Here is a 23,504-nt window from a genome sequence, read left to right on the forward strand (position 1 = left end):
TGGTGACAGTGGGCAACCCTGTCTCATCCCCCATCCAATGGCGAAGGGGGACGAGAGGGCACCGCCCAGTTTAATCTGCGCCATTGGGGACCTATACAAGATGTCAATCCATCTGCGAAATTCTATCCCAAATTCCATAGTTTCCAGAACGAATAACATATAAGACCAGGCCACCAAGTCGAATGCCTTCTCGATGTCTAATGCGACCAGTACTCCGCTGGAGGTCTCAGATGGAGGCAAATGTATATGTGTGAAAACCTTGCGTAAATTAATATCCACTGACTTCCCTTGTACGAAACCAGTTTGATTGATATTGACTGCTGATGGAAGAATCTTCTGTAACCTGGTGGCCAGAATCTTGGTCAATATCTTGAAGTCATAATTTAGCAAGGAAATCTGCCTATAAGACCAGGTTTGGGGATGAGAACAATATGTGCCTGGCTCATAGAAGAGGTTAAGGATAAGCGTTCTTTGCAATCAGCGTATAGCTGCAATAGTTTAGGTGCAATTAAGGTTGCATACGCTCTGTACCATTCACCAGGGAGGCCGTCTGGCCCAGGTGTTTTACCACTGGAAAATGAACGAATAGCCGCCTCTATTTCCTCAGCCGTAAAATCCTTCTCCAAGAACTCCAAATTTAGACTGGGAAAGAGTAGTTAAGTGTAGAGATTGCAAGTACTCTCTAAAGCCTCCTACACACGATCGGATTTTCCGACGGGAAATGTGTGATGACAGGCTGTTGGCGGAAAATCCGACCGTGTGTATGCTCCATCGGACAATTGTTGTTAGATTTTCCGTGGACAAATGTTGGATAGCAGGTTTTAAAATTTTCCACTGACAAATGTCTGTTGTTGAATTTTCCTAGCGTGTGTACACAAGTCCGTCTGACAAAAGTTCAAAGTACAAACACACATGCTCTGAAGCAAGGACGAGCCAGAAGCGGTCGGTCTTGTAAACTAATGTTCGCAATGGAGAATTAAAATTTGTGACGTGGTAAATTATGAAATCTCGAAATGCAGCGCTCATTTTCTTCTTCTTTATTGGGATAATAATGAAGCTGCTTTGCTGGTGGTACTGATGCAGTTATTGCAAGTTACCACAACACCATTATCCCGTAGTTTTTAAGATCAAAGATACAACTATGTTGGTGTCCCTTGTCAATTTTGCATTGTATTTTTTTTAAATGTAACTGCCTACTCCTAAACTGTCATTTGTAGTAAAACACATAGCCCAGTATTATTCTCCACAATTTTTTTATTCTGCATTAAAAAAAAGAAAACAAATAAAATTAGACATGCTATCTGCCATTAGAACTTAACTAAAAAGTGAATTCTATGCATCCAAAAATATAGAAAATATACCAAATCAAATCATTATTCAAATCAAATCATTATTCAACCAAAAAAATTATGTCAAACAATAACTCCAAGGCCAATAATAAATAACACGTTATCATCTCCGATTCTGCAACGAGTCTGGTTGACTGAAAAGCACGAAATGAAAAGCGCGAATCAACACTCACCAAACTTCTACTAACACGAAATTAGCAGAAGGAGCCCAAAGGGTGGCGGTAAAGAGCTGAAAAACCATATAGTACGTCACTACGTTCGTGATTTTTGGGCAACAATTGTGTGCCGTGTGTATGCAAGACAAGTTTCACTTTTTTGGTAAGTTCTAATGGCAGATAGCATGTCTAATTTTATTTGTTTTCTTTTTTTAATGCAGAATAAAAAAAATTGTGTAGAATAATACTTGGCTATGTGCTTTACTTCAAATGACAGTTTGGAAGTAGGCAATTACATTTAAAAAATACAATGTAAAATTGACAAGGGACACCAACATAGTTGTATCTTTGATCTTAAAAACTACAGGATAATGGTGGTGTGGTTTTAAAATACTTTAAAAACCTGTGTAGTGTGTTTATTTTTGACACTTTTTTATTTCAGTGAATGGGTAGGGGTACGATATACCCCATACTCATTCACCTAAGGTGGGGGGCCGTGATCTGGATGGCCCTTTGTTAAAGTGGGCTTCCAGATCACTATAAGTCCCTGCCCGCAAACCCCGACAACCACCAGGCAAGGGTTGTCGGGAAGAGACCCTTGTTCTCATCAACATGGGGACAAGGTGCTTTTGGGTGGGGGGGGGGGGGCGCAGGGGCCCCCTCTGATCCAAAGCACCCACCCCCCATGTTGAGGGCATGTGGCCTGGTATGGTCCAGGAGGAGGGGGGAGGGCGCTCGCTCTCCCCCCCCCCCCCCCTTTCCTGACCTGCCGGGCTGCATCTGCATTCATGCCAGGGTCTGGTATGAATCTTGGGGGGAACCTCACGAAAAATTTTGTCAGGGTTCCCCTTCAAGATTCTCAGCATACAAATCGCACCGCAAGTCGGATCATCTTGATCCAACTTCTGGTGAGACTTCTACTCAAATCAATGGGCTCCCGTAGGGAACCATTGATTTTGAATAGAGACAGAGAAACGTGGGACGGTGCATAACGCTGTGTATACAAATACAACGTTAAGCCTCGTTAAATCGCGTTTAACACCTTTTACCGGTGTCTGGCATTTTTACAGCTCTAGCGCTGGAGCCTTAGAACTCACTGGTCCTGTTTTTTTATTTGGAGCTTAAAAATGCCTATGGCACTTACAGCTCAAAAATGCCATGGTGGGCATGAGGCAATAGGCTAAGATGGAGAGGCGTTTTTAAGCTGCAAAAAATGCTCAAAAAAGTGGCTGTAAAAACGTCCGTGGGCATGAGGCCTAAGTTTACCCAGACAGCCGCGTCATTCATTCATGCAGCTCTGTGTGTGAAAGAACTACAAGCCCCAACATCCTTTGTGGCTGTCAGTTTGTAGTCCTCAATGAACTTTCTGCTTGCCCATATGGGATGTACAGGCACACAGATACGCTGACAGATTTGCAAGAGACCTGCATGGCACCAGCGACCAGCAGATGCTTCACAGGCTCCAAAAAATAAACAATAAATGCACATTTTTTTTACCTGCAAAAAAATGTTCATTTATTATTTTATTTTCTAAAAAGTGACTTCTTTGAATTCCTACCAACCATGTTATATCTGTCAGCCAAAATGATCCAAACTGTTCAGCAGACTTTTTCCTCACGCTCCATTGACCAAAGTGTCTACAGGCCACGGTCTGAAATGGCCTGTAGACATGTCAGTTATTGCCTGGTCATGACATCATCAACCATCACCTAATGTCCATGGATACATTTACCTATCTCTGTATGCAGTGTTGTATAAAACAATATGGTGTAGAACTGCTGCACTGATCACATTTCCACGTCCTGTAATGGCTTTTACCTGGAAGCTATTGCACACAGTGAATAGCGTTTGACAAGGCTGGATGCTCTAACTGGGTTAAATAATGTAGCGCTGCCACCTCCACTGGGTGAAAGTAATGTGCAGACATTTGAGTTTTATTGTCTCCCCACCGTGCGCTCTGCTGGGCAATGAAGTTAAACATTATCAACATGTTAAATAAATGATAGTGTTTAGTGTAATGTTAAAGAGGTTGGCCTTGAGGCACCAGCTCATGAAAGTTATAGCTGCAATGAGCTAGAAATGCTGTTTGCCAATTAGGTATGCATGCCTCCCAACTTTCTGAGGTGAGAAAGAGGGATACGTTATAGCATAGAATATGTAGGCATGATTGGCTAAACCCTAGGGCTGCCACCTTTTCTTCAAGTCAAACCCGAACACTTTAGCGGCGCATAGCAATTTTTTTTTATAGTACAAACTATACATATATTGTGCTATTAAATAACATTTCTAATCATATGAAGTTAATAACAAGAGTTCCCCTTTACATCAGAGTCCACAGAGTTCCCCTTTACATCGGAGTCCACAGAGTTCCCCTTTACATCAGAGTCCACAGAGTTCCCCTTTTACATCTGAACTTGCAGAGTTCCCTTTCACTGTAAGGGGGAACTCTGCAGACTCTGATGTAAGGGAGAACTCTGGGGACTCTAACATAAGGGATTCTCTGGGAACCCTGAATTAAGGGGGAACACTGAGAACTCTGATGTACGGAGAGGACTTTGATGTAAGGGGGAACACTGTGCCCTTTGGTGTAAAGGGGAACTCTGATGTAAGGGGTGCTCTGAGAACCCTGATTTACCTTAGTGTACTCTCTCAGAGGCAGGAGAAGGGGGGAGACTTCAGTCACAGACAGGGATGGATGGTGAGCTCACTCACCCCTTGGCAGTCAGCACCTCTCATCCAGGTGTATCTGAGGCTGGTGTACTTCAATTTTCCAGCCCCCACTGAGGCACAGTGCCAAGGAATGGAGTGTGGGCAGACACAGAGGTGTAGGGGCAGGAGTAAGAGGTGCAGATTGAGCCCTCTCTCCTTTCCCGTCTGTGTGTGTGTTTGGGGGGGGGGATTGTTAGTGTTGGCTTTGGGCAGTGTGAAAGAGAGTGTAACAGACACTCTCAGCTTAGACAACTGCAGCCAGCAACCCTGCTGGGAAGCCCTAGTCCAGTCTGAACAATGTGTCCGGGTTTCAGGCAGTCTGAAACCCGGATGCAAGGCTCCAAACCCAAACTATCCAGGTGAATCCCGGACAGGTGGCTAACCTACTAAACCCACAAGTGCTTTTTTTCACCACTGCCATTCCATTAAAGTAGCTTTTCAAGATAAAAGCAATAATTTTAAGCTGAACGATAGGTTTACTGAAGTATGATATTTTGGTAAAAGGCAAACTAAAGGCAATTAAAAAAAAAAATGCATACAGTTAGAGAGGTTTATAACTCCTGTCAGTTTTTTGACATCTGTGTCCGATTGGGGAGATTTACCTCCACTTCCTGTCCCATATCAAAAACAAGCAGTGGGAACTAATGTAATCCTTGGAAGATTTCCCATCTGTTCCTGTTCTGATGACAACCTAAAAGTTGAGATTTTCTTTCACTTTCAGTAATAATGGTCACCAGGACAAATAGAGAGGCTGAACCTCCCTAATGCGGCAACAGACAGCAATAAAAACATGACAGGTGATCCAAACCCTCTCCAGTCTATCCAAAATTGTAAAAAGTTTAACCTCTTGTTATACTTTAAAAAGTGAGCACTGGAGGGGCAGAGCACAAAGTGGTGACTGGCAGAGCACACATTGGTGACTGGCAGTAACCACTCTGTCCTCAGTGCGCACCCAAGAGTGATCAGTGGTCATGTGTTTACTAAGTTCTCAGGCTTAGAGCCGCAGGGGCAGCTACAGCATTGGACTGATGTTGCAGCCATATAGGTGAGTATGTATGCGTTTATGTTTTTTCACTTTCTGCATTTCTCCTTTAAAGTCCAGCCTGAGCTCGTTTGGCTGGGCTTCTCCTACGGGTCACAGGAGTGCAATTCGTTTTGCACTCCTGTGACCGGTTTTCAGCAGAGACGCTGACTTCACAGGAATCAGTACAGGCTCCGCGTCATCACGACAGTAAAGTCTGGATCCGCCAGATGCCTGGACTCTGGACTGATACCCATCTCAGCCTCTCAGCGAGCCGCTGAGAGCCTGAGACTGCTGCTCTGCCTCCTCCACAGCTCAGCGCTCCAGTGAGCGGGGGGGGGGGCAGAGCGGAGAGCTGCTGATTGACAGTCAGCGGCTCTCTGCTTGGGGAGCTGTGAGAACAGAGCCTTTGGTGATGTTCGATCGCTCGGCTCTCAGTGCAGAGGCGGCAGGGGACAGATGCAGCATCCACCTAGGTAAGTATGATACTGGAAAAAAAAAAAACCCTTACTTCTCTTTAAGAGACTTTAGATGACACAAATTTTACATTTTCAGTCTGTGTAGACTCCAGTGGGTTAATTATCTCTCTGGCAGCCGTTTTTCTTCTGTGATTTCCCAGCTGCACCCATTGGTCACAAGCACTATGAAAGTGTAATGCCGCCTACACACAAGCGGATTTTCCGTTGGAAAAAACTTGGATGGTTTTTCCGACGGAATTCTGCTCAAGCTTGCCTTGCATACACACGGTCACACAAAAGTTCCCTGAACTTTTGACCGTCAAGAACACGGTGACGTACAACACTACAACGAGCCAAGAAAATGAAAATGAATTCAATGCTTCTGAGCATGCGTCGAATTGTTTCCGAGCATGCGTAGGAATTTTGCGCGTCGGAATTTGTACAGACGATCGCAATTCCGCTAGCAAAAGTCCAATGGAGCATACACACGGTCGCATTTTCTGACCAAAAGCTCACATCGGTCTTTTGCTGGCTGAATTTCCGATCGCGTGTACGCGGCATTATGGCCTATTTCAAACTTGATCCGATGGAAATTGTTGATGTTCCCACTCACCTTCCATTGTTTCAGATCCTCTTTCATTTTCAGTAGTATACAAAAGTCCAATGCAGACAGTAGCAGCACCTCATTATAGCCACAGCAGGTATGTAGATCCAGGAACTCATTTGCAGAGATCTCACTAATGCCCTGTCGAAATTCCTGATTGTTCCTGTCCTACTGAAGGTTCTTAGTTTTCCCATCCACCTTTGTGTGTTCTAGCTCTGGTCATATTCACCATAATATACAATTATTAATAGTCCAACAAGAACTGTGGAAAGTCCTCATGGAAACAGAAAGTGTGACAGCAATGACCTCTGAAGTGCAGAAATCTCACCAATAGAGTAACCGAATTATATAAAGAATGTGAGGTTTTAACTTTTACAAAAAACTAAAATATCAGTTTTGGATGTACTGACCTTTTAAATAGCTCTTACACTGACTTTGCTTTATATGTTATGTATTGTTTCCTATACTAATGTAGAATTTAGTATATAAAACAGAAGTACCCTGAAGTTTGATAGAAGTAGTCCTTGGGGTTTACATAACACTGAATGAGAGGCTAGATTTTAGGATCATCTTATACATAACTTATACAATAAGTAGATATAGGATTACAGTTACTTCTGTTGCTTGATTGGTTCTAAGAGGCCCACAACTTGACTTACAACCCAGGGTCTATGATAGTTTTATTTAACCATTGCCTGGAATTGTTTGTTCCAGGAAATCTCCTTATCTGTCAATATCGATCTGGTCCCTATTTCTCTGTATTATTCATTTCTTGGTGTTCTCAGAGCTTTTAATGCTAATAGTTATTGAAGAACTGTATTTAAAAATACAATAAAATATTCTATAATCCAGCTTGGAAAAAACATCTTGTTGGGGAACAAAGGGATTCATGGTCCTCTGGGTATTGAATGTACAACAGGACTAAATAAATCAGCGCAGCATATACATATAAACAACAAAAAAAATTAAATACTGTATGTATGGCTTACCTGTATTGACATACAGGTATGCTATATATACAGTATCTCACAAAAGTGAGTGCACCCCCTCACATTTTTGTAATTATTTTATTATATATTTTCGTGTGACAACACTGAAGAAATGACACTTTGCTACAATGTATAGTAGTGAGTGTACAGCTTGTATAACAGTGTAAATTTGCTGTCCCCTCAAAATAACTCAACACACAGCCATTAATGTCTAAAGTGTTGGCAACAAAAGTGAGTACACCCCTAAGTGAAAATGTCCAAATTGGGCCCAAAGCCTCAATATTTTGTGTGGCCACCATTATTTTCGAGCACTGCCTAAGGCTCGATTCACACCTATGCATGTTGCTTTTGAGTGTTTTTGGAGGTTTTTTTTTCATGCTTGCCACGTTTTTGAGCCGCGTTTTTGCCGCGTTTTTGCGGCGTTTTTGCCGCGTTTTTGCCGCGATTTGCGTTTTGCGTTTTTTTTTTTTTTTTCTTTTTTTTTTACAGTCTTAAAAAAAATTACAAAAAAAAATAAATTAAAAAAAAAAAAAAAAAAAAACGGCAAAAACGCACCAAAAACGCACCAAAAACGCATCAAAAACGCTGCAAAAACGGTGCACTTGCGTTTTTGATGCTTGTCCATTGAAAACCATTACATGCAAAACGCTGCTTTTTGCATGAAAAAAAGTCCCCGACCCTTTCCAAAAACGCAGAGATACAAAAAAGCATTGATGTGAACATGTTCCATAGGAACCCATGTTAAAAAATTCCCGTGCATTTCTGCAAAATGCAAAATGCATAAAAAAACGCGCTAGTGTGAATGGGGCCTTAACCCTCTTGGGCATGGAGTTCACCAGAGCTTCACAGGTTGCCACTGGAGTCCTCTTCCACTCCTCCATGACAACATCACGGAGCTGGTGGATGTTAGAGACCTTGCGCTTCTCTACCTGCCCCACAGATGCTCAATAGGGTTTATGTCTGGAGACATGCTAATAGCCAGTCCATCATTTTTACCCTCAGCTTCTTTAGCAAGGCAGTAATAGTCTTGGAGGTGTGTTTGGGGTCGTTATCATGCTGGAATACTGCCCTGCGGCACAGTCTCCAAAGGAAGGGGATCATGCTCTGCTTCAGTATGTCACAGTAAATGTTGGCATTCATGGTTCCCTCAATGAACTGTAGCTCCCCAGTGCCGGCAGCACTCATGCAGCCCCAGACCATGACACTCCCACCATCATGCTTGACTGTAGGCAAGACAGACTTATCTTTGTACTCCTCACCTGGTTGCCACTACACACGCTTGACACCATCTGAATGCAATAAGTTTATGTTGGTCTCATCAAGCTAGGTGGCTTCAATTATTACGAAGTATCAAAGGTGGTGTTAGTTGCTCTGTAATATTAAATAGCGCTTATGATTAAGATGATTGCCACTGTCCCGAGACTAAGCTTCCCTAAGACATCCAATTACAGATGAAACTAGTTGAGGCAATGTTCCCCAGCTATTGTGTTACATCTCATCCCTGGAGTGAAAGCCAGCTTCCGGTTTTAGGGTGGCTGCAGCCATCTTAACCATAAGCCCTGTATGTACAGTATCTAGTGCTAGTCCTTAAGAACATATACACGTGAGTGCAGTGCAATTGTAAGGTTTTATATGGTTTAAAAAAGTCAGCTGGTTTGCGCAATGAACCTTTTCCCTGATACTGTTTTTTGAGTGGTGGTGTATGGCATTGGAAGGAATCATATCCTGGTGCATATGAATGGTCAAGTTGGGTCCACACACTGGATACAACCAAAAAAAGCGCAGTGAGACATATCTAGTAATAGAAGGTCCATCCATTGTGGTGAGTTTACACCCATGTGGGGTCACCTGGAGTACCTGGAAGTGGTTAGGTGCTTATCTGTTACCAATGTACCAGCACCTGTTCACTTACCTTTTGTTTTTTAAGTAACTATCATTTGAATGGGACTTATTGATAGATTGGGCATTAGTTATATTTTTTGGTGCTGTTCATTTATTTATTTTTTTTGCACATTTATATGTGGTAAAAATTTTAATAATCTTGATTCACATTTTTGGCAGTGTAGTCTATATACACATTTATAGCTAGTGGAATTGGCTAAAGTTGTCACTGATGAAAGGATGAATAAAGGAAAGTAAACACTATGAATGCAGGAACGCCCATTGTGTTTTTATCAGTATTTCCAGCTGGCAGGAGAAAAGCGAGTGATGCATAGCCCAAATATGCTACATTAAGCAGCAGGAGTGGGTGGATCCCTTTACAAATTATTTGTGCGGTCAAATGTTTAGAGTTGGAACTCTGTAGTGATCCTCAACATAATAGCTGCTACATCTGGCACCCCTGTCCTTTTACTTTTGTTCATTTATTTCTAAGCAAAATGAAAAAGGTATTGCATGTACTGCCATTTAGAAATGCTGGGTTCCTTATGTGAACCCCTTAAAATCTTGCAGCGTGTCCACTATTTTGCACACAATAGTACAATAGTACATGGTAATAAAAAAAATAATAATACAGTGGAGAGCTCAGGCCAGTCCATGTGACAGAATTGTCCTTTGAAGTTCTCCGGCCTTTTGAAGTTATAGAAGAAAGAAGAAAAACACAAAGGTGTTTTCAGATCTCTGCGTGAAAGAGGAAGGTGTTAGCATTTTCAAAGGGGAAGGCCTATAAATGTAAGAGTCTCGCATGTAACAACCTAGAAAGTGGCTTCTACCCAGAGATCATACTAAGCAGAGTTGCAGGAACTGATGGGGGCAAGCATGAGCCTCATGAAAGTGCACAGAAATCAGAAGAGAAGGATGAGCCTTCTACAGAGGACAACCCAGGAGAGACATCGGGCAGCAGGTGACATTTCTGTTTTTCTATTACAACTATCTTCTGGAGTGTATTTGTGTATATCTGCTGCCATGATATATCAGCACTTACACATACTAAATACTAACAGAGACCCTTATGCCCTGTACACACGGTTTTCCGACGGAAAAAGTGCGATCAGATTGTGTTGTCGGAAATTCCGATCGTGTGTGGGCTCCATCAGACTTTTTCCATCGGAATTTCCGACACACAAGGTTTGAGAGCAGGCTATAAAATTTTCCGACAACAAAATCCGTTGTCGGAAATTCCGATCGTGTGTACACAAATCCGACGCACAAAGTGCCACGCATGCTCAGAATAAATTAAGAGAACAATGCCATTGGCTACTGCCCCGTTTATAGTCCCGACGTATGTGTTTTACGTCACCACGTTCAGACTGATCGGATTTTACGACAACTTTGTGCGACCGTGTGTATGCAAGACAAGTTTGAGCCAACATTCGTCGGAAAAAATCCATGGATTTTGTTGTCGGAATATCCGATCAATGTCCGACCGTGTGTACAGGGAATAAGACATGAGATGAATTTACTGGTTTAAGGAAACCTGTCCTGACATATAAATGCTGCCATCCCTTACCTCCTTCTTAAAATGCTAGTTATTTAATTGTCTGGCTTCAATACTTTCTCAGTCACTGTCCTAAAAAAAGCATGCAGATCCGCAAAGTCAGAATAAATGTGGAGATAAGCCCAAAAGCAAACATTTCTTATATTGCAGCTTACCAATTCTTAGATGTGATGGCTGCATTTGTTTTCTCTTTTAGGCTTTCTTTCCTTAATTCTCACACGATGATTCAGCCAGTAAGTCTGTTATTTTTCATCAGAACAAGCTGTCCTGCAGATCTAGCCGTTAGAGTTTTGAGACAAACCATTTACTACTGACACCAGTGATTACAATGATCAGTTTGTATTTATTTAAGTAAAACTTTTATCTCAAAAGGAAAAAACTGTTGCTGTAACTGCATAAAGCGGAACTCCACCCAAAAGGGAAGTTCTGCTTTAAGTTTTCCTGCACCCCTTCTTTCCCATATTTGACATGACATTTTTTGGGGTGGTGAGCGGGTATCTAGTTTTGACAGATACCCATTCCCACTTCCTAGGTGATCAGAGCATAAGTTCTCCTACCCCCCTACTTCCACTAAGTCTTCTGTGACACGTCCCAGAAGACTGTGGGACCATTCACAAATAGTAGTGTAGCTGGCACATGTGCAGTGGGCAGCCAGCTGTGAAGCCGAAAGCGGCATAGACAGCTTCCCACTGTTAGGATGTCGTCGCCAAGAAACCTGAAGGCTAGTGAAGAACTAGCCAGGGTGAGAACATCGCTGATCCCTGAACAGGTAAGTGTCATTTTATTAAAAGTCAGCAGCTACAGTACTTGCTGACTTAAAAAAAAAAAAATCCAGAGTGAACAACCGCTTTAAAGAGTGTTATCTGGAGTCTGATTTCAATTTGTTAGTCCATAAAAATCTGCTAATCCATCTAACAATCTGCCAATCCATCTAAGGTGCCCCTGTGCTCCTTAATACAGAGTGGGAGCACTGTAACAGAGGAGATGTGTTACTGGCCAGATTACCAGGTGAAAACAGAAGGGAAAAAAAAAAGAAAACGAATGCAGCTGTCACATCTAATGTAAACTGCAGTATAAAACTCATGTTTTGCACACATGTTCTGAGCAGGGATTCAGAATTTATCAATAGGAAGGTTGGGGGGGGGGGGGGGGGGTCAACTGGTGACCATAACGGTGTCTGCTGCAATCAAGATAGAACCATCAGTACACTGCTTTGAACCCTTAGAGGATTGAAGTATTTACAAGTGGAAATTCCCTAGTGTTTCAGTAGCAGCCAGCTGTACTATTGGATTTATCATCTACAGGATTTAAATTCCCATTATCACCATGTAGTGTTATTACACAGAGATGCTTGATTTGAATTGTAAATCCACCATCACAAAGCCGAGTAGTGCACAACATAATGGGGCATTTGTTCCTCTGATCAGTCCCTACATCATCTGTGTATGGACATTAGCAACAGGGGATGGCTGGCCTACAGTATGCAGCAGAGATGATGCATGTTACCATTCTTTTCGGTCATGCATGGCACAAGAGGATGTCAAAATTCTCACACTGACAACTCAGTGACTGACATTCTTGCACCAATAGAACAGGATTTGACAGATTATGTCATAACTGACACATCTTACATAGTTGCATAGTAAGTGAGGTCGAAAAAAGACACAAGTCCATTAAGTCCAACCTATGTGTGTGATTATATGTCAGTATTACATTGTATATCCCTGTATGTTGTGGTCATTCAGGGTCTTATCTAATAGTTTCTTGAAACTATTGATGCTCCACCCCCTGTGGAAGGGAATTCCACATCCTTGTTCCTCTTAAAGTAAAGAACCCTCTATGTAGTTTAAGGTTAAACCTCTTTTCTTCTAATTTTAATGAGTGGCCACGTGTCTTGTTAAACTCCCTTCTGCAAAAAAGTTTTATCCTTATTGTGGGGTCACCAGTATGGTATTTGAAAATTGAAATCCTATCCTCTCTCAAGCGTCTCTTCTCCAGAGAGAATAAGTTCAGTGCTTGCAACCTTTCCTCATAACTAACATCCTCCAGACCCTTTATTAGCTTTGTTGCCCTTCTCTGTACTCTCTCCATTTCCAGTACATCCTTCCTGAGGACTGGTGCCCAGAACTGGACAGCATACTCTACACATCTTACATCTTAGGCCTCAAGCACACTGAACGCTATAAAAACGCCAGTAGTGTTAAGCTGTAGAAAGATGTAGCTGTAGAATGAGTTTTGCAGCATTTTTGCACTAGGGTTTTTCAGTTTTTTAGTGGTTTTAAGCATTTATAGCTGTAGCGTTCTTTAGCTTTTTTTTTAGCAAATCTATACTCCCACAAAAGCTTATGGCTCAAAAACACTGATAGATGCAGAGTAACCGCGTTTTATGCATTTTTCATCATTTTTAAGCTTTTATCAGAGTAATACCCCGTACACACGGTCGGATTTTCTGACGGAAAATATGTGATAGGACCTTGTTGTCGGAAATTCCGACCGTGTGTGGGCTCCATCACACATTTTCCATCTGATTTTCCGACACACAAAGTTTGAGAGCAGGCTATAAAATTTTCCGACAACAAAATCCGTTGTTGGAATTTCCGATCGTGTGTACACAAATCCGACACACAAAGTGCCACGCATACTCAGAATAAATAAAGAGATGAAAGCTATTGGCTACTGCCCCATTTATAGTCCCGATGTACGTGTTTTACGTCACCGCGTTCAGAATGATCGGATTTTCCGACAACTTTGTGTGACCGTGTGTATGCAAGACAAGTTTGAGCCAACATCCGTCAGAAAAAATGCATGGATTTTGTTGTTGGAATGTCCGATCAATGTCCGACCGTGTGTACAGGGCATTAGAGTGTTTTTATAGCTGAAAAACTCCTCTGAAAACCCACTAGTTCTGGGGGGTGGGGTGGGGGTGGGTGGGGGGTGTTTCAGCCAAAAAACACCTTTGCCAAAAAACACTGATAAAAGCCTATGGACACATAGGATAACATGCTGGGGAGTTTACTGACAGTAGAAAAAATGCCTGAAACCAACAACAGCAGCTTTAAAAACATTCAGTGTGCATGAGGCCTTACACATCCTTTTACAGTGACAGTATAGGCAAGCCTAGGGGTAGGAACAAAATGAATTGAGTGCAGGGCAGACATGACAGAGTGGAAGGGGAACCAGGTAGTGTGGAGTTAAGTGTTTAAAAAAAGAGTGAGGAAAGTAGAAAGTAGTTACATGATTGGCTTTCAAAAGCATACTATTTACATGACATTGGTTGCTACATTTAAGAAAAATATGTGGTCATATGTGGATGGGAAGTAGTATAGGAGGAAGGTTTGCAGGGAGTAGTGTTACAGATCTAGTTGGAGAGTAGAAGTTGTCGGATTAACGTCCGCTCCCTCCCGCCCTGATTGATTTGGCTATGGTTATGGTAGCCGGGATTAGGATAGTGGGGGAAGTATAGCATTCTTGAAGGTGGTTGAAATCTGGTGTTTTGGGAAAAAAGTGGGAACCCATCTTAGGAATGGTGTCTTCTAGTTGGTCCGGTCAATTAATAGTAGTAAGGTGTCTGAGGTCAGCTGGGATTGCCCTTGTGGCTGTGTTTTTCGGCTAGGGGCATTACTTAGTTTTTTTTACATGGTACCTTCAAGGACCTTATTAAATATATAAAGTTATGGTTGGTTATTTATTTATTTTTATTTTTTTCTTTTATAATAAAAGGCCTTACAGCCATTTAACTCCAATTTTGAGTGAAAAGTTTTCTTTGGGGTTAGAAGGGGTGGAGTTTAGGGAGGACAGAGATGACCTCTGCATCGCATACTAGCACATTATGTGACACTTACCTGCAAATGAAGCCAGCGTCGTCCCAATGCAGGCCGCATCCATCTTCGTCCGTCTTCCTTCAGGGGCCGTGGACTCCGGCTGTGTGACCGCCCGGAGCCGCGTGACGTCACTCCCGCATGTGCGGGCAGGAGCTGCCGTTCATGGCATGCGCTCCTGAAGAAGCGGCACAGGTGGCCGTTCCTTCAGAGTGCATGGGCCAATGACATCATCGGTGCAGTAAATATCTCCTAAACGGTGCATGTTTACAATATACTTACAGTACCTAGAGGTAAGCCTTATTCTAGGCTTAACTCTAGCTACAAAGCATACAGGAGGGTATACAACCTCGTTAAGATGTACTGGGCACGTGTCACTACTTAAAGTAGACCTTCAGTCATTTTTCCATCTTTCCATCTATTACATCTTATGCCCTTGTTGTTTTAACTTTGGATAGTAAAACACTTTTTTTTCTGCCAGTAAATACTTTATACAGCCCACTTCCTGTTTCTTGTCTGGAAAAAAGCCTAGGCTTACGACATCATGCACAGCTCTCTCTCTCACTCTCGTGAGAGTTTGCCAGGAAGGGAGGGGGGATGAGTCATAAGAGGGCCAATGAGAGCTGCAGAGCTGGAGGTGTGTCTGTGTAAATCCAGGAAGTGAACAGGCAGCAGCTTCAGCTGCCCACAGTTAAAATGGTTGCAGCCAGACTCAGAGGAGGAAGATTTCTACAGCATATTTGGCAAGTAAAGAATCGCAGTATTGTATGTATAAAATAATATGCAAAGTGGTTGGAGGGAAGCTTCAGAATGGCAAAGATGTTTTTATTACAAATTATGTGAGCAGACTGCAGTTCCTCTTTAATAACAGTGCATTAAGTAAATAAATGCTGAGTGTTTAGCACTACTTTAAATACTTCATGGATGTTTCATGAGCAGAAGGTTCACATCTTCATTAGGTCAACCCCTATTTACATAAAGTATGCTTTCTGCCACTAAGATTCTTTGCTGTTATATGCATATTACCATGCATGATTCTAATAAACTAGGGGAGGGGGGGGGCAGTTGTGGCATTAACTGAAAACAGCCCAGGCTTGGCAGGAGTGATTTCCCTGTCAGCACTGTCTGTGTTGATGGTGGAATTGTGCAGATTTCCTTCCTGCAACCTCAAATTCCTGCCTTCTTTTTGGTTTGGTTGTCTGGTATTTTTGGGGAGGCACCATTTCTTAAATATTTTTGTAAACAACATAGAGAGGCTGACAACTATGCTTTGTTTTTTCTCAGAAGAAAACGTTTTGTGAATTAGGTCCTAATATTGCAAAATAAAAAAGTAATGAATTAATAATGGCAGCAATCTCTTTAATGAATCTAGAGGCATTGGTCTTAATTGCTCCAGCATCAGTAGCACTTAAAGTATATGCGTGAACATGCTGTTTGTACAGACTTAGGTGCAACAACCTTATTCTTATATATTTTACTGTAAATACTAGTTCTGCCACTAGGTGGTAGTATGTGTTATGTTTAATCCTTGTACAGTGCAATACAATTTGCAGCAGCTTTCCAACAGGTTATGGGCCCAGCTACAGCCAAAGTACAAAATACTGCTACAGATGCAGCTCAGAATTACAGCAAAACAGTCTCTGAAAAAGAAAAAAGTAAGAAAGCATATATGATAAACCAATGTTTTATCAACATTTTTAGTTGCTAACCTGACAAACCAGAACTACCAAGCTGGAAGCTTAAAATGAATATGCTGCTGATAAGAGAGGATACATAGACATGCATACAAGGGACCAAACCCACCTACAGATACGTGCGCAGACAAAAATCAAAAAGCTCAGAGTACTAGATCTAGAGGTGGCTCCAGACAATTTTTGGGGGGTTCTGTGCTGATCCTGTGCTGGTGCTGACAGCACAAGGCAGTGTAGCCAAAAGTGGGTATGACTAAAGTGGGCTTGTAGTGTGCCACTTTTCCCTCTTTGTATAGACAAAAATGGAGGTACACTAAAGAGAATGTGGGAGTAAAATAAGCTCCTTTGGGGCCAACAATGATAACTCCCAGCAAATGTCTGGGCCAGTAATGACAACCCCTAGTAAGTAAAGGGCCAGCAATGATAATTCCCAGTAAATGTCAAGGTCAGCAATGATAATTCAGCAATAACCCCCAGTACCTCCCAGCAAAGCACATTAATTAGCCCCCAGCATTGCACAACAATTAACCCAGAACTGCACAATAATTAAAGTGGTTGTAAACCCTCCCTCCTGACTTTTAACTATAGGTAAGCCTAGAATAAGGCTTACCTATAGGTAGTGGAAATATCTCCTAAACGTGCGCCGTTTAGGAGATATTTCACTAGCAGTGCACCGTTGATGTAATCGGCACATGCGCTGTGAAGAAACGGACCCCCATGCCGTTTCTTCCCCAGCGCTTGCCTATACTGACAGAGCCGGAGTCCACGGCCCCCGGAAGAAAGAGGGGCGAAGATGGACACAGCTTGCACAGGGGACAGCGATGGATTCGTTTGCAGGTAAGTGTCACATAATGGGCTAGTATGTGATGCATACTAGCCCTTTATGCTTTTAATTTGCAGGCTTTGGCTTTGCAGGGAGCAAAAGAGGAAGTAAAACCCATCAGGGTTTACTTCCTCTTTAAACACCAACACTGCACAATAGTTAACCCTCAGCATAGCACAACAATTATCCCCTAGCATTGTACAGCAATTATCCCCCAGCACTGCACAATAATTAATTTCCAGCAATGCACAATAATTATATACCAACATTACACAATAATTAACCCACACATTAGAGTAATTATCTCCCAACAGTGCTCATTAAAATAACCCCCAAAATTGCACAACAAATAACCCCAAGCAGCATAGCAATCATTGTACCCCTTCATTGTGCAATATACAACATAACCTATAGAGTGAAGAGGTCAGTACTATGTAGCATATACAGTGTGGGGTGCGCTGACTGAAAAATGAGTTGTTCAGTGTGCCCCCTTGCTTTGGTGTTCATTGTGCACTTTTTAAAATGCTAGTACTAGTAATGTAGTGCCCATCAGTGCCGCATACCAGTGCCACCTATCAGTGCCCATCAGTGCCACCTATCAGTGCCCATCAGTGCCGCCTATCAGTGCCCATCATCAGTGCCCATCAGTGCCACCTCATCAGTGCCACCTCATCGGTGCCCATCAGTGCCGCCGTATCAGTGCCCGTCAGTGCAGCCATATCAGTGCCTGTGATTGAAGAAGAAAACGTACTTATTTACAAACATTTTTAAAAGAAACAAAGAAAAACTTTTTTTTTTCAAAATTTTCGGTCTTTTTTTATTTGTTGCGCAAAAAATAAAAACTGCAGAGGTGATCAAATACCACCAAAAGAAAGCTCTATTTGTGTGAACAAAATGATAAAAAAATTGTTTGGGTACAGTGTAGCATGACCGCGCAATTGTCTTTCAAATTGCAACAGCGCTGAAAGCTGAAAATTGGCCTGGGTCTAAGTGCCTGGTATTAAAGTGGTTAAAGGAGCCCAAGTACCCGTATGGCGATTTGCAGGAATGTGCCACTTTGCCGACGTATATAGGCGTGAGGCGGACGGCAAGGGGTTAAATGGTGCAGATTCTGGAAAGGTTTGGATGGTTTCCAGAAGTCAGCCATAGTACCAACCCAAAGGTTGAAATATTTAGGCTGAATAGTGGAAACTATTTAGTCGAGAGTGCTCCTACCCCACGACAAACGCCTTGCTATGAGAACTCAGGTGGAGTTGCTTCAAACTTTGATAAATCCCTTGATTTCACTTTGCATGAGGGTTGTGGGATAAATCGTAATCACTTCTGAGGGAATTCAGTTTGCCCAGTTTCATTCCAGGCCCTTCTGATTGAGTGTCTTGTCAACATGGTACAAGGGAACATAGATGTTGGACTCCCTGAAGTGGTTTCACCCCAGAATGAGTGTCCAGTGGGTGTGTGTCCATCAAGATCCTGGAATTGAGGGCTATTCATCTTATACTGCTGCATTGGTTGGTGCAGCTGAATGGCCTCTCTCTAAGAAAGTGGTTCTCAACTCTTATCCTCAGGACCCACTAACAGGCCACATTTTAAGTATTACCTGGGGGCATTGCAGACTGAAATACGGCAATCACTGAGCAGCAAATGTATCACCTGTGATGTATTTCAGTTATCTTGCAAACCTGACCTGTTAGTGGGTCCTGAGTACAGGAGCTGAGAACCACTGCTCTAAGCATTTAATCGAACACCACAGTGAAGATGTACACACATCATAAGAAAGGCACCAGATATCTGGCTGCTCAGGAGGAAGAGGATCTCATCCTGTCTTGGGTGGAACTTCATGTCTCCGCACTATCCGCCATCCACATTCCCAACATGGAAAATAGTCAGGTTCTCAGCTGTCAACGACTGACTTCAGGGGAGTGGGCTGTTCACCCAGAAGTGTTTGAAAAACTCTGCAGAAGGTGGGGAACCCTGAATGTTCATCTTCTGGCATCCAAGTTCAATGTGAAGCTAGACAGATTCATATGCAGAATTAGGGACCACCGTGCAGAAGTAGATGCTCTGGTGGTGTCGTGGGATCAGTTCTTCATAATGCATACCTTTCCATCGTTACAGTATCTACCTCATCTGCTTTGCAGGATTCCAGTGGAAGGCAATCTGGCGATTCTGATCACCCCAGCCTGGCCCTGGAGAACATGGTACTCTAACATTGTAAACTTGTCTGTTGACAAACCATGGACCCTTCCAGACTGATCCAACCTCCTGTCACAAGGTCCAATTTTCCATCCTGCTTTTCCGTTACTGGTTTTAACGGCATGACTGTTAAAGCTAGGGTCCTAAGAGACAGGAGAGTCTCTGATTCGGTCATTTCTACTCTGCTGGTGTCAGGAAGATTACCACAGGACTTATTTTGCCTAGTGTGAATCTCAGGGACTTCATCCTTATAAGTATGTCATGGACTACACCCTGATGTTTCGCCAATCAGGGACTGGCCTTGAGTACAGTCAAGGGTCAGATTTTGGCCTTGACGGGTTCTCTTTCAGAGACCTATTGCTTCTCATTTCTTGGTGTGTACCTTTTGTACAAGGGGTCACATGTACTTTTCCACTGGTTAAGACTCTGTTGACTCCCTGGGACCTCAAGTTGGTACTTTCTGTATTGCAGAAATTTCCATTTGAACCCATCCAAGATATTCCCTTAGTTGCTCTCAAAGGCTATGTTTTCTAATTGCTATTACTTCAGTTTGTGGAGTTTCAGTATTGGCCGTTTCTAGTGCTCGACTGTGACAAGGTGATAGATGAACCAGAATATGTATATGAACTTTACATACAGATTAACAATTATAAGCTGAACTCCAGCTAACACTTATCAGGCAGTTACAGCAATAGTTTGTTTTGTTTTTTGGTAGGGATAAATGTTTTATATAAATGAATAAACACTGACCATTGTAAGCATCCCTTTCAGTGGCAAATAGTTTGTCTCAAACTTACTGTCCAGATCATCAGGTAATAAGCTATGGGGGGGGGGGTGCTCTAACTAAGACTGCTTTGGTAATTCTAGTGACAGACTGTATCACATATGCCATTTTTGATTTAGCCATAGTTACACATTATTATGTGTTATTCCATTTTTGACAAATCATGGCCATTATCACACAATGTAGCAAGTATCGACGTCTAAAAATAGTGAAAATAGTATTTCATGGCCAACTCAAAAAACAAATATCTTCTTTTACTTATGTACAGAATTTCTTATCTCATGTTGTATGTCCACATGAGAGACCGCTCATTGCTTACTGTCTCTGTGGTACCCATTATCAGTTCAAAAAGTGAGGGCAAATTATCCTTAAAGTGAAATCTAGCTTTCTGCAAATTCAATTCTGATTAGATAGGTAGTATATGGGCAGAAGAGAAAGATAGCTTCAGACAGATACACAAACATGACAGACAGAATGATAGATAGATAGATAGATAGATAGATAGATAGATAGATAGATAGATAGATAGATAGATAGATAGATAGATAGATAGATAGATAGATAGATAGATAGATAGATAGATAGTTAGATAGATAGATCGATCAGAACCCATGCTTACATGTTGATGCTGTACGTGACTTTCTATCTCCTGTTCTGCCATGATTATTGATCTCAGTGCTGATGACAGTGCTAAGTACACGGCTGGCCCCAGCCCAGTGATAGAGCCAAATACACAACGATAAAATGAAAATATTTACAGCCATTAAAATGAGGCCTAAATCAGGTGGATTTATTGATTTGGCTACTGCTTACCACAGCGATAAGGCACTTGCTTACTCATAGTTTATTACAGGCAGGCCTCTTTTGTCTTTAATAATTCACAACACTAATTGTTTTAAAATACAGAGTATGAAATGGCAGAGCAGGCAGATTGTCCTCCCCACTCTCCAACTCTATATCCGTCCCTCACTACTTCCCCTACTGCCCAAAAAGGAGATCCTGTCATTAAAGAGCACTAAGCTATATTCTCACAAAGTTCAACAACCAAGTCTCAGTATACTATAGTTTCTACCATAGACAGAAAACACAGTTGTTGTTATAGTCTGTGCCAATCCCAATTTTTTCTGTTTACGAATTGCATGGCCCCAATTTTAATTATATGAAGAAATGTCTATGGCTTATGGTAATATTGCATAGTGCCACTTCTCTTTTTGTGTGTGAAAATATGCCATTTAATTTGTATGTTCTATGCTCTGCTCTATGCAAAGTGCACCAATTGTGGGTCGGTACTGCAAATAGGGTTTGAGAGTCTGGAGGTCCCAAAATTCTCAGACTTACGATATATATTTTCCTGGAAACCAGCCTGGCCACAGAATTCTCGGATAGCAAGCAATTGAGCTGTAAGTTTGGAAATTGCTTGCTAAGCTATTGCTAGACTTGCCAGGCTTTACAATTTTGTTGCACAATTGCAGTAAGTCCGCATTGCATGACTCCAGGTAAACTTTCTTTGCAAACATTCTTCAAGTCAGCTACAAGTTCTGGTTCAGTTATGTTGTGCAATAGTCATCCCACCACAGGGGTCACTGTGGCTGAATTTTCATGCTATAGACTTGCAGAGCTCTTGCTGTAGAGTGTAGACTCACCGGTTGCAAAAGACTTACCATGCAAATTTGCTACGATTTGGAAAAGCATCGACTAGAACTTCTAGTGCTCTGCAAGTCTACAAATGTGCAACACGTTAACAGACTTATGCCACATACACACAGTTGGATTTTCCGGTGGGAAATGTTGGATGTGAGCTTGTTGGCTGAAAGTCCGACCGTGTGTATGCTCCATGAAACATTTGCTGTCGGACTTTCCGCCAACAAATGTTGGCTAGCAGGTTCCCAAATTTTCCGCCAACAAAACTTTGGTGTCAGAAAGTCTGATCATGTGTACACAAGTCCGCGCACAAAAGTTCATGCATACTCGGAATCAAGTACGAGCCGGAAGCGATCAGTCTTGTAAAACTAGCATTCGTAATGGAGATATCACATTTATCACGCGGCAAATTATGAAATCTCTCAATGCAGCGTATTCTCGTCTTCTTTATAATGCTATAATAATGAAATTGCTTTGTTGCAGATATTCACAGAGTTCTGACAAACATATTTTTTATTCTTTATAGTGATCTCCTGAATAATATTTGTTTTTGTTGTTTTTTTTTCTCGTGATCTCCAAAATACTCTTTTTTTTTTTTCTAGTGATCTCCATAATTTTTTTTTCTTGTGATCTCCAGAATAATCTTATTTTAATTTTTTTCTCGTGATCTCCAGAATAAACTTTTTTTTTTTCTAGCAGTCTCCATAATTTTTTTTTTCATTTTGTGTGTCAAGTTACCACAACACCATTATTATCTTGTATTTTTTAACCTCAAAGATACAACTATGTTGGTGTCCCTTGTTAATTTCACATTGTATTTTTGAAATGTACCTGCCTACTCTCAAACAAACTATCCTTTTTGAAGTAAAACACGTAGCCAAGTATTTATCTAAACAAAAATTTGAAATTTAATAGGGAGCACAAGGTCATAACAAAATAAAGAGGAAGGTAATGCTGGAGAAACAGTTGGAATTGGTGAAGCCTTTGTACTCCAGGGCAGACATCAATTATTTGACTGTCAAAATTGGTAACCTGAGGAGTCTATTTAATAGGGAGCACAATACGATCCAGGAATCCGAGAGATCGGGAGCAGCAGAAGATGACATATATGTCCCGAGGCTGTGGTCTTACAACAGCCTGCGTTTTCTGCCAGACCACACCAAACCCAGGCCATCGCTCTCAACACTTCCTTCCATGCTTCCTTCCATGCTCCTGTGGTGGGTTGGGTGGCTGTGGTGTTGGTGGTTAGGGATGAGCCGAACACCCCCCGGTTCGGTTCGCACCAGAACCTGCGAACGGACCAAAATTTGCACGAACGTTAGAACCCCATTGACATCTATGGAACTCGAACGTTCGAAATCAAAAGTGCTAATTTTAAAGGCTAATTTTCATGGTATTGTCCTAAAAAGGGTTTGGGGACCCGGGTCCTGCCCCAGGGGACATGTGTTAATGCAAAAAAAACTTTTAAAAACGGCCGTGTTTTTTTCGGGAGCAGTGATTTTAATGATGCTTAAAGTAAAAAAAAATGAAATATTCCTTTAAATATCGTACCTGGGGGGTGTCTATAGTATGCCTGTAAAGTGTCGCGTGTTTCCTGTGCTTAGAACAGTCCCTGCACAAAATGACATTTTTAAAGGAAAAAAAGTAATTTAAAACTGCTTTAATGTAATGTCGGGTCCTGGCAATATGGATGAAAATCAGTGAGACAAACGACATGGGTACCCTCCAGTCCATTACCAGGCCCTTTGGGTCCTGTATGGATATTAAGGGGAACCCCGCACCCAAATTAAAAAAAGGAAAGGCGTGGGGCCCCCAGGCCCTATATACTCTGAA

At 42.0% G+C, this 23,504-nt stretch overlaps 1 protein-coding gene across 2 annotated transcripts in view; it reads left to right on the forward strand.

Moving 5' to 3' along the window:
• KCNIP3 (potassium voltage-gated channel interacting protein 3) overlaps positions 1-23,504 on the forward strand; it is a 240,095-nt gene that overhangs the window by 70,296 nt on the left and 146,295 nt on the right. Inside the window, exon 1 of one of the 2 annotated variants that reach the window (XM_073622053.1) lies at positions 9,963-10,127. The exons of the other annotated variant lie outside the window; for it this stretch is intronic. Coding sequence (XP_073478154.1) covers positions 10,031-10,127 — 97 coding nt within the window. The 5' untranslated portion in view covers positions 9,963-10,030. Of the gene's footprint in view, positions 1-9,962; positions 10,128-23,504 lie in introns of those variants that run through there. 2 annotated transcript variants of the gene reach the window in all.

Source organism: Aquarana catesbeiana, linkage group LG03 (genome assembly GCF_042186555.1).
Source record: "Aquarana catesbeiana isolate 2022-GZ linkage group LG03, ASM4218655v1, whole genome shotgun sequence".
Lineage (NCBI taxonomy): Eukaryota > Metazoa > Chordata > Amphibia > Anura > Ranidae > Aquarana > Aquarana catesbeiana.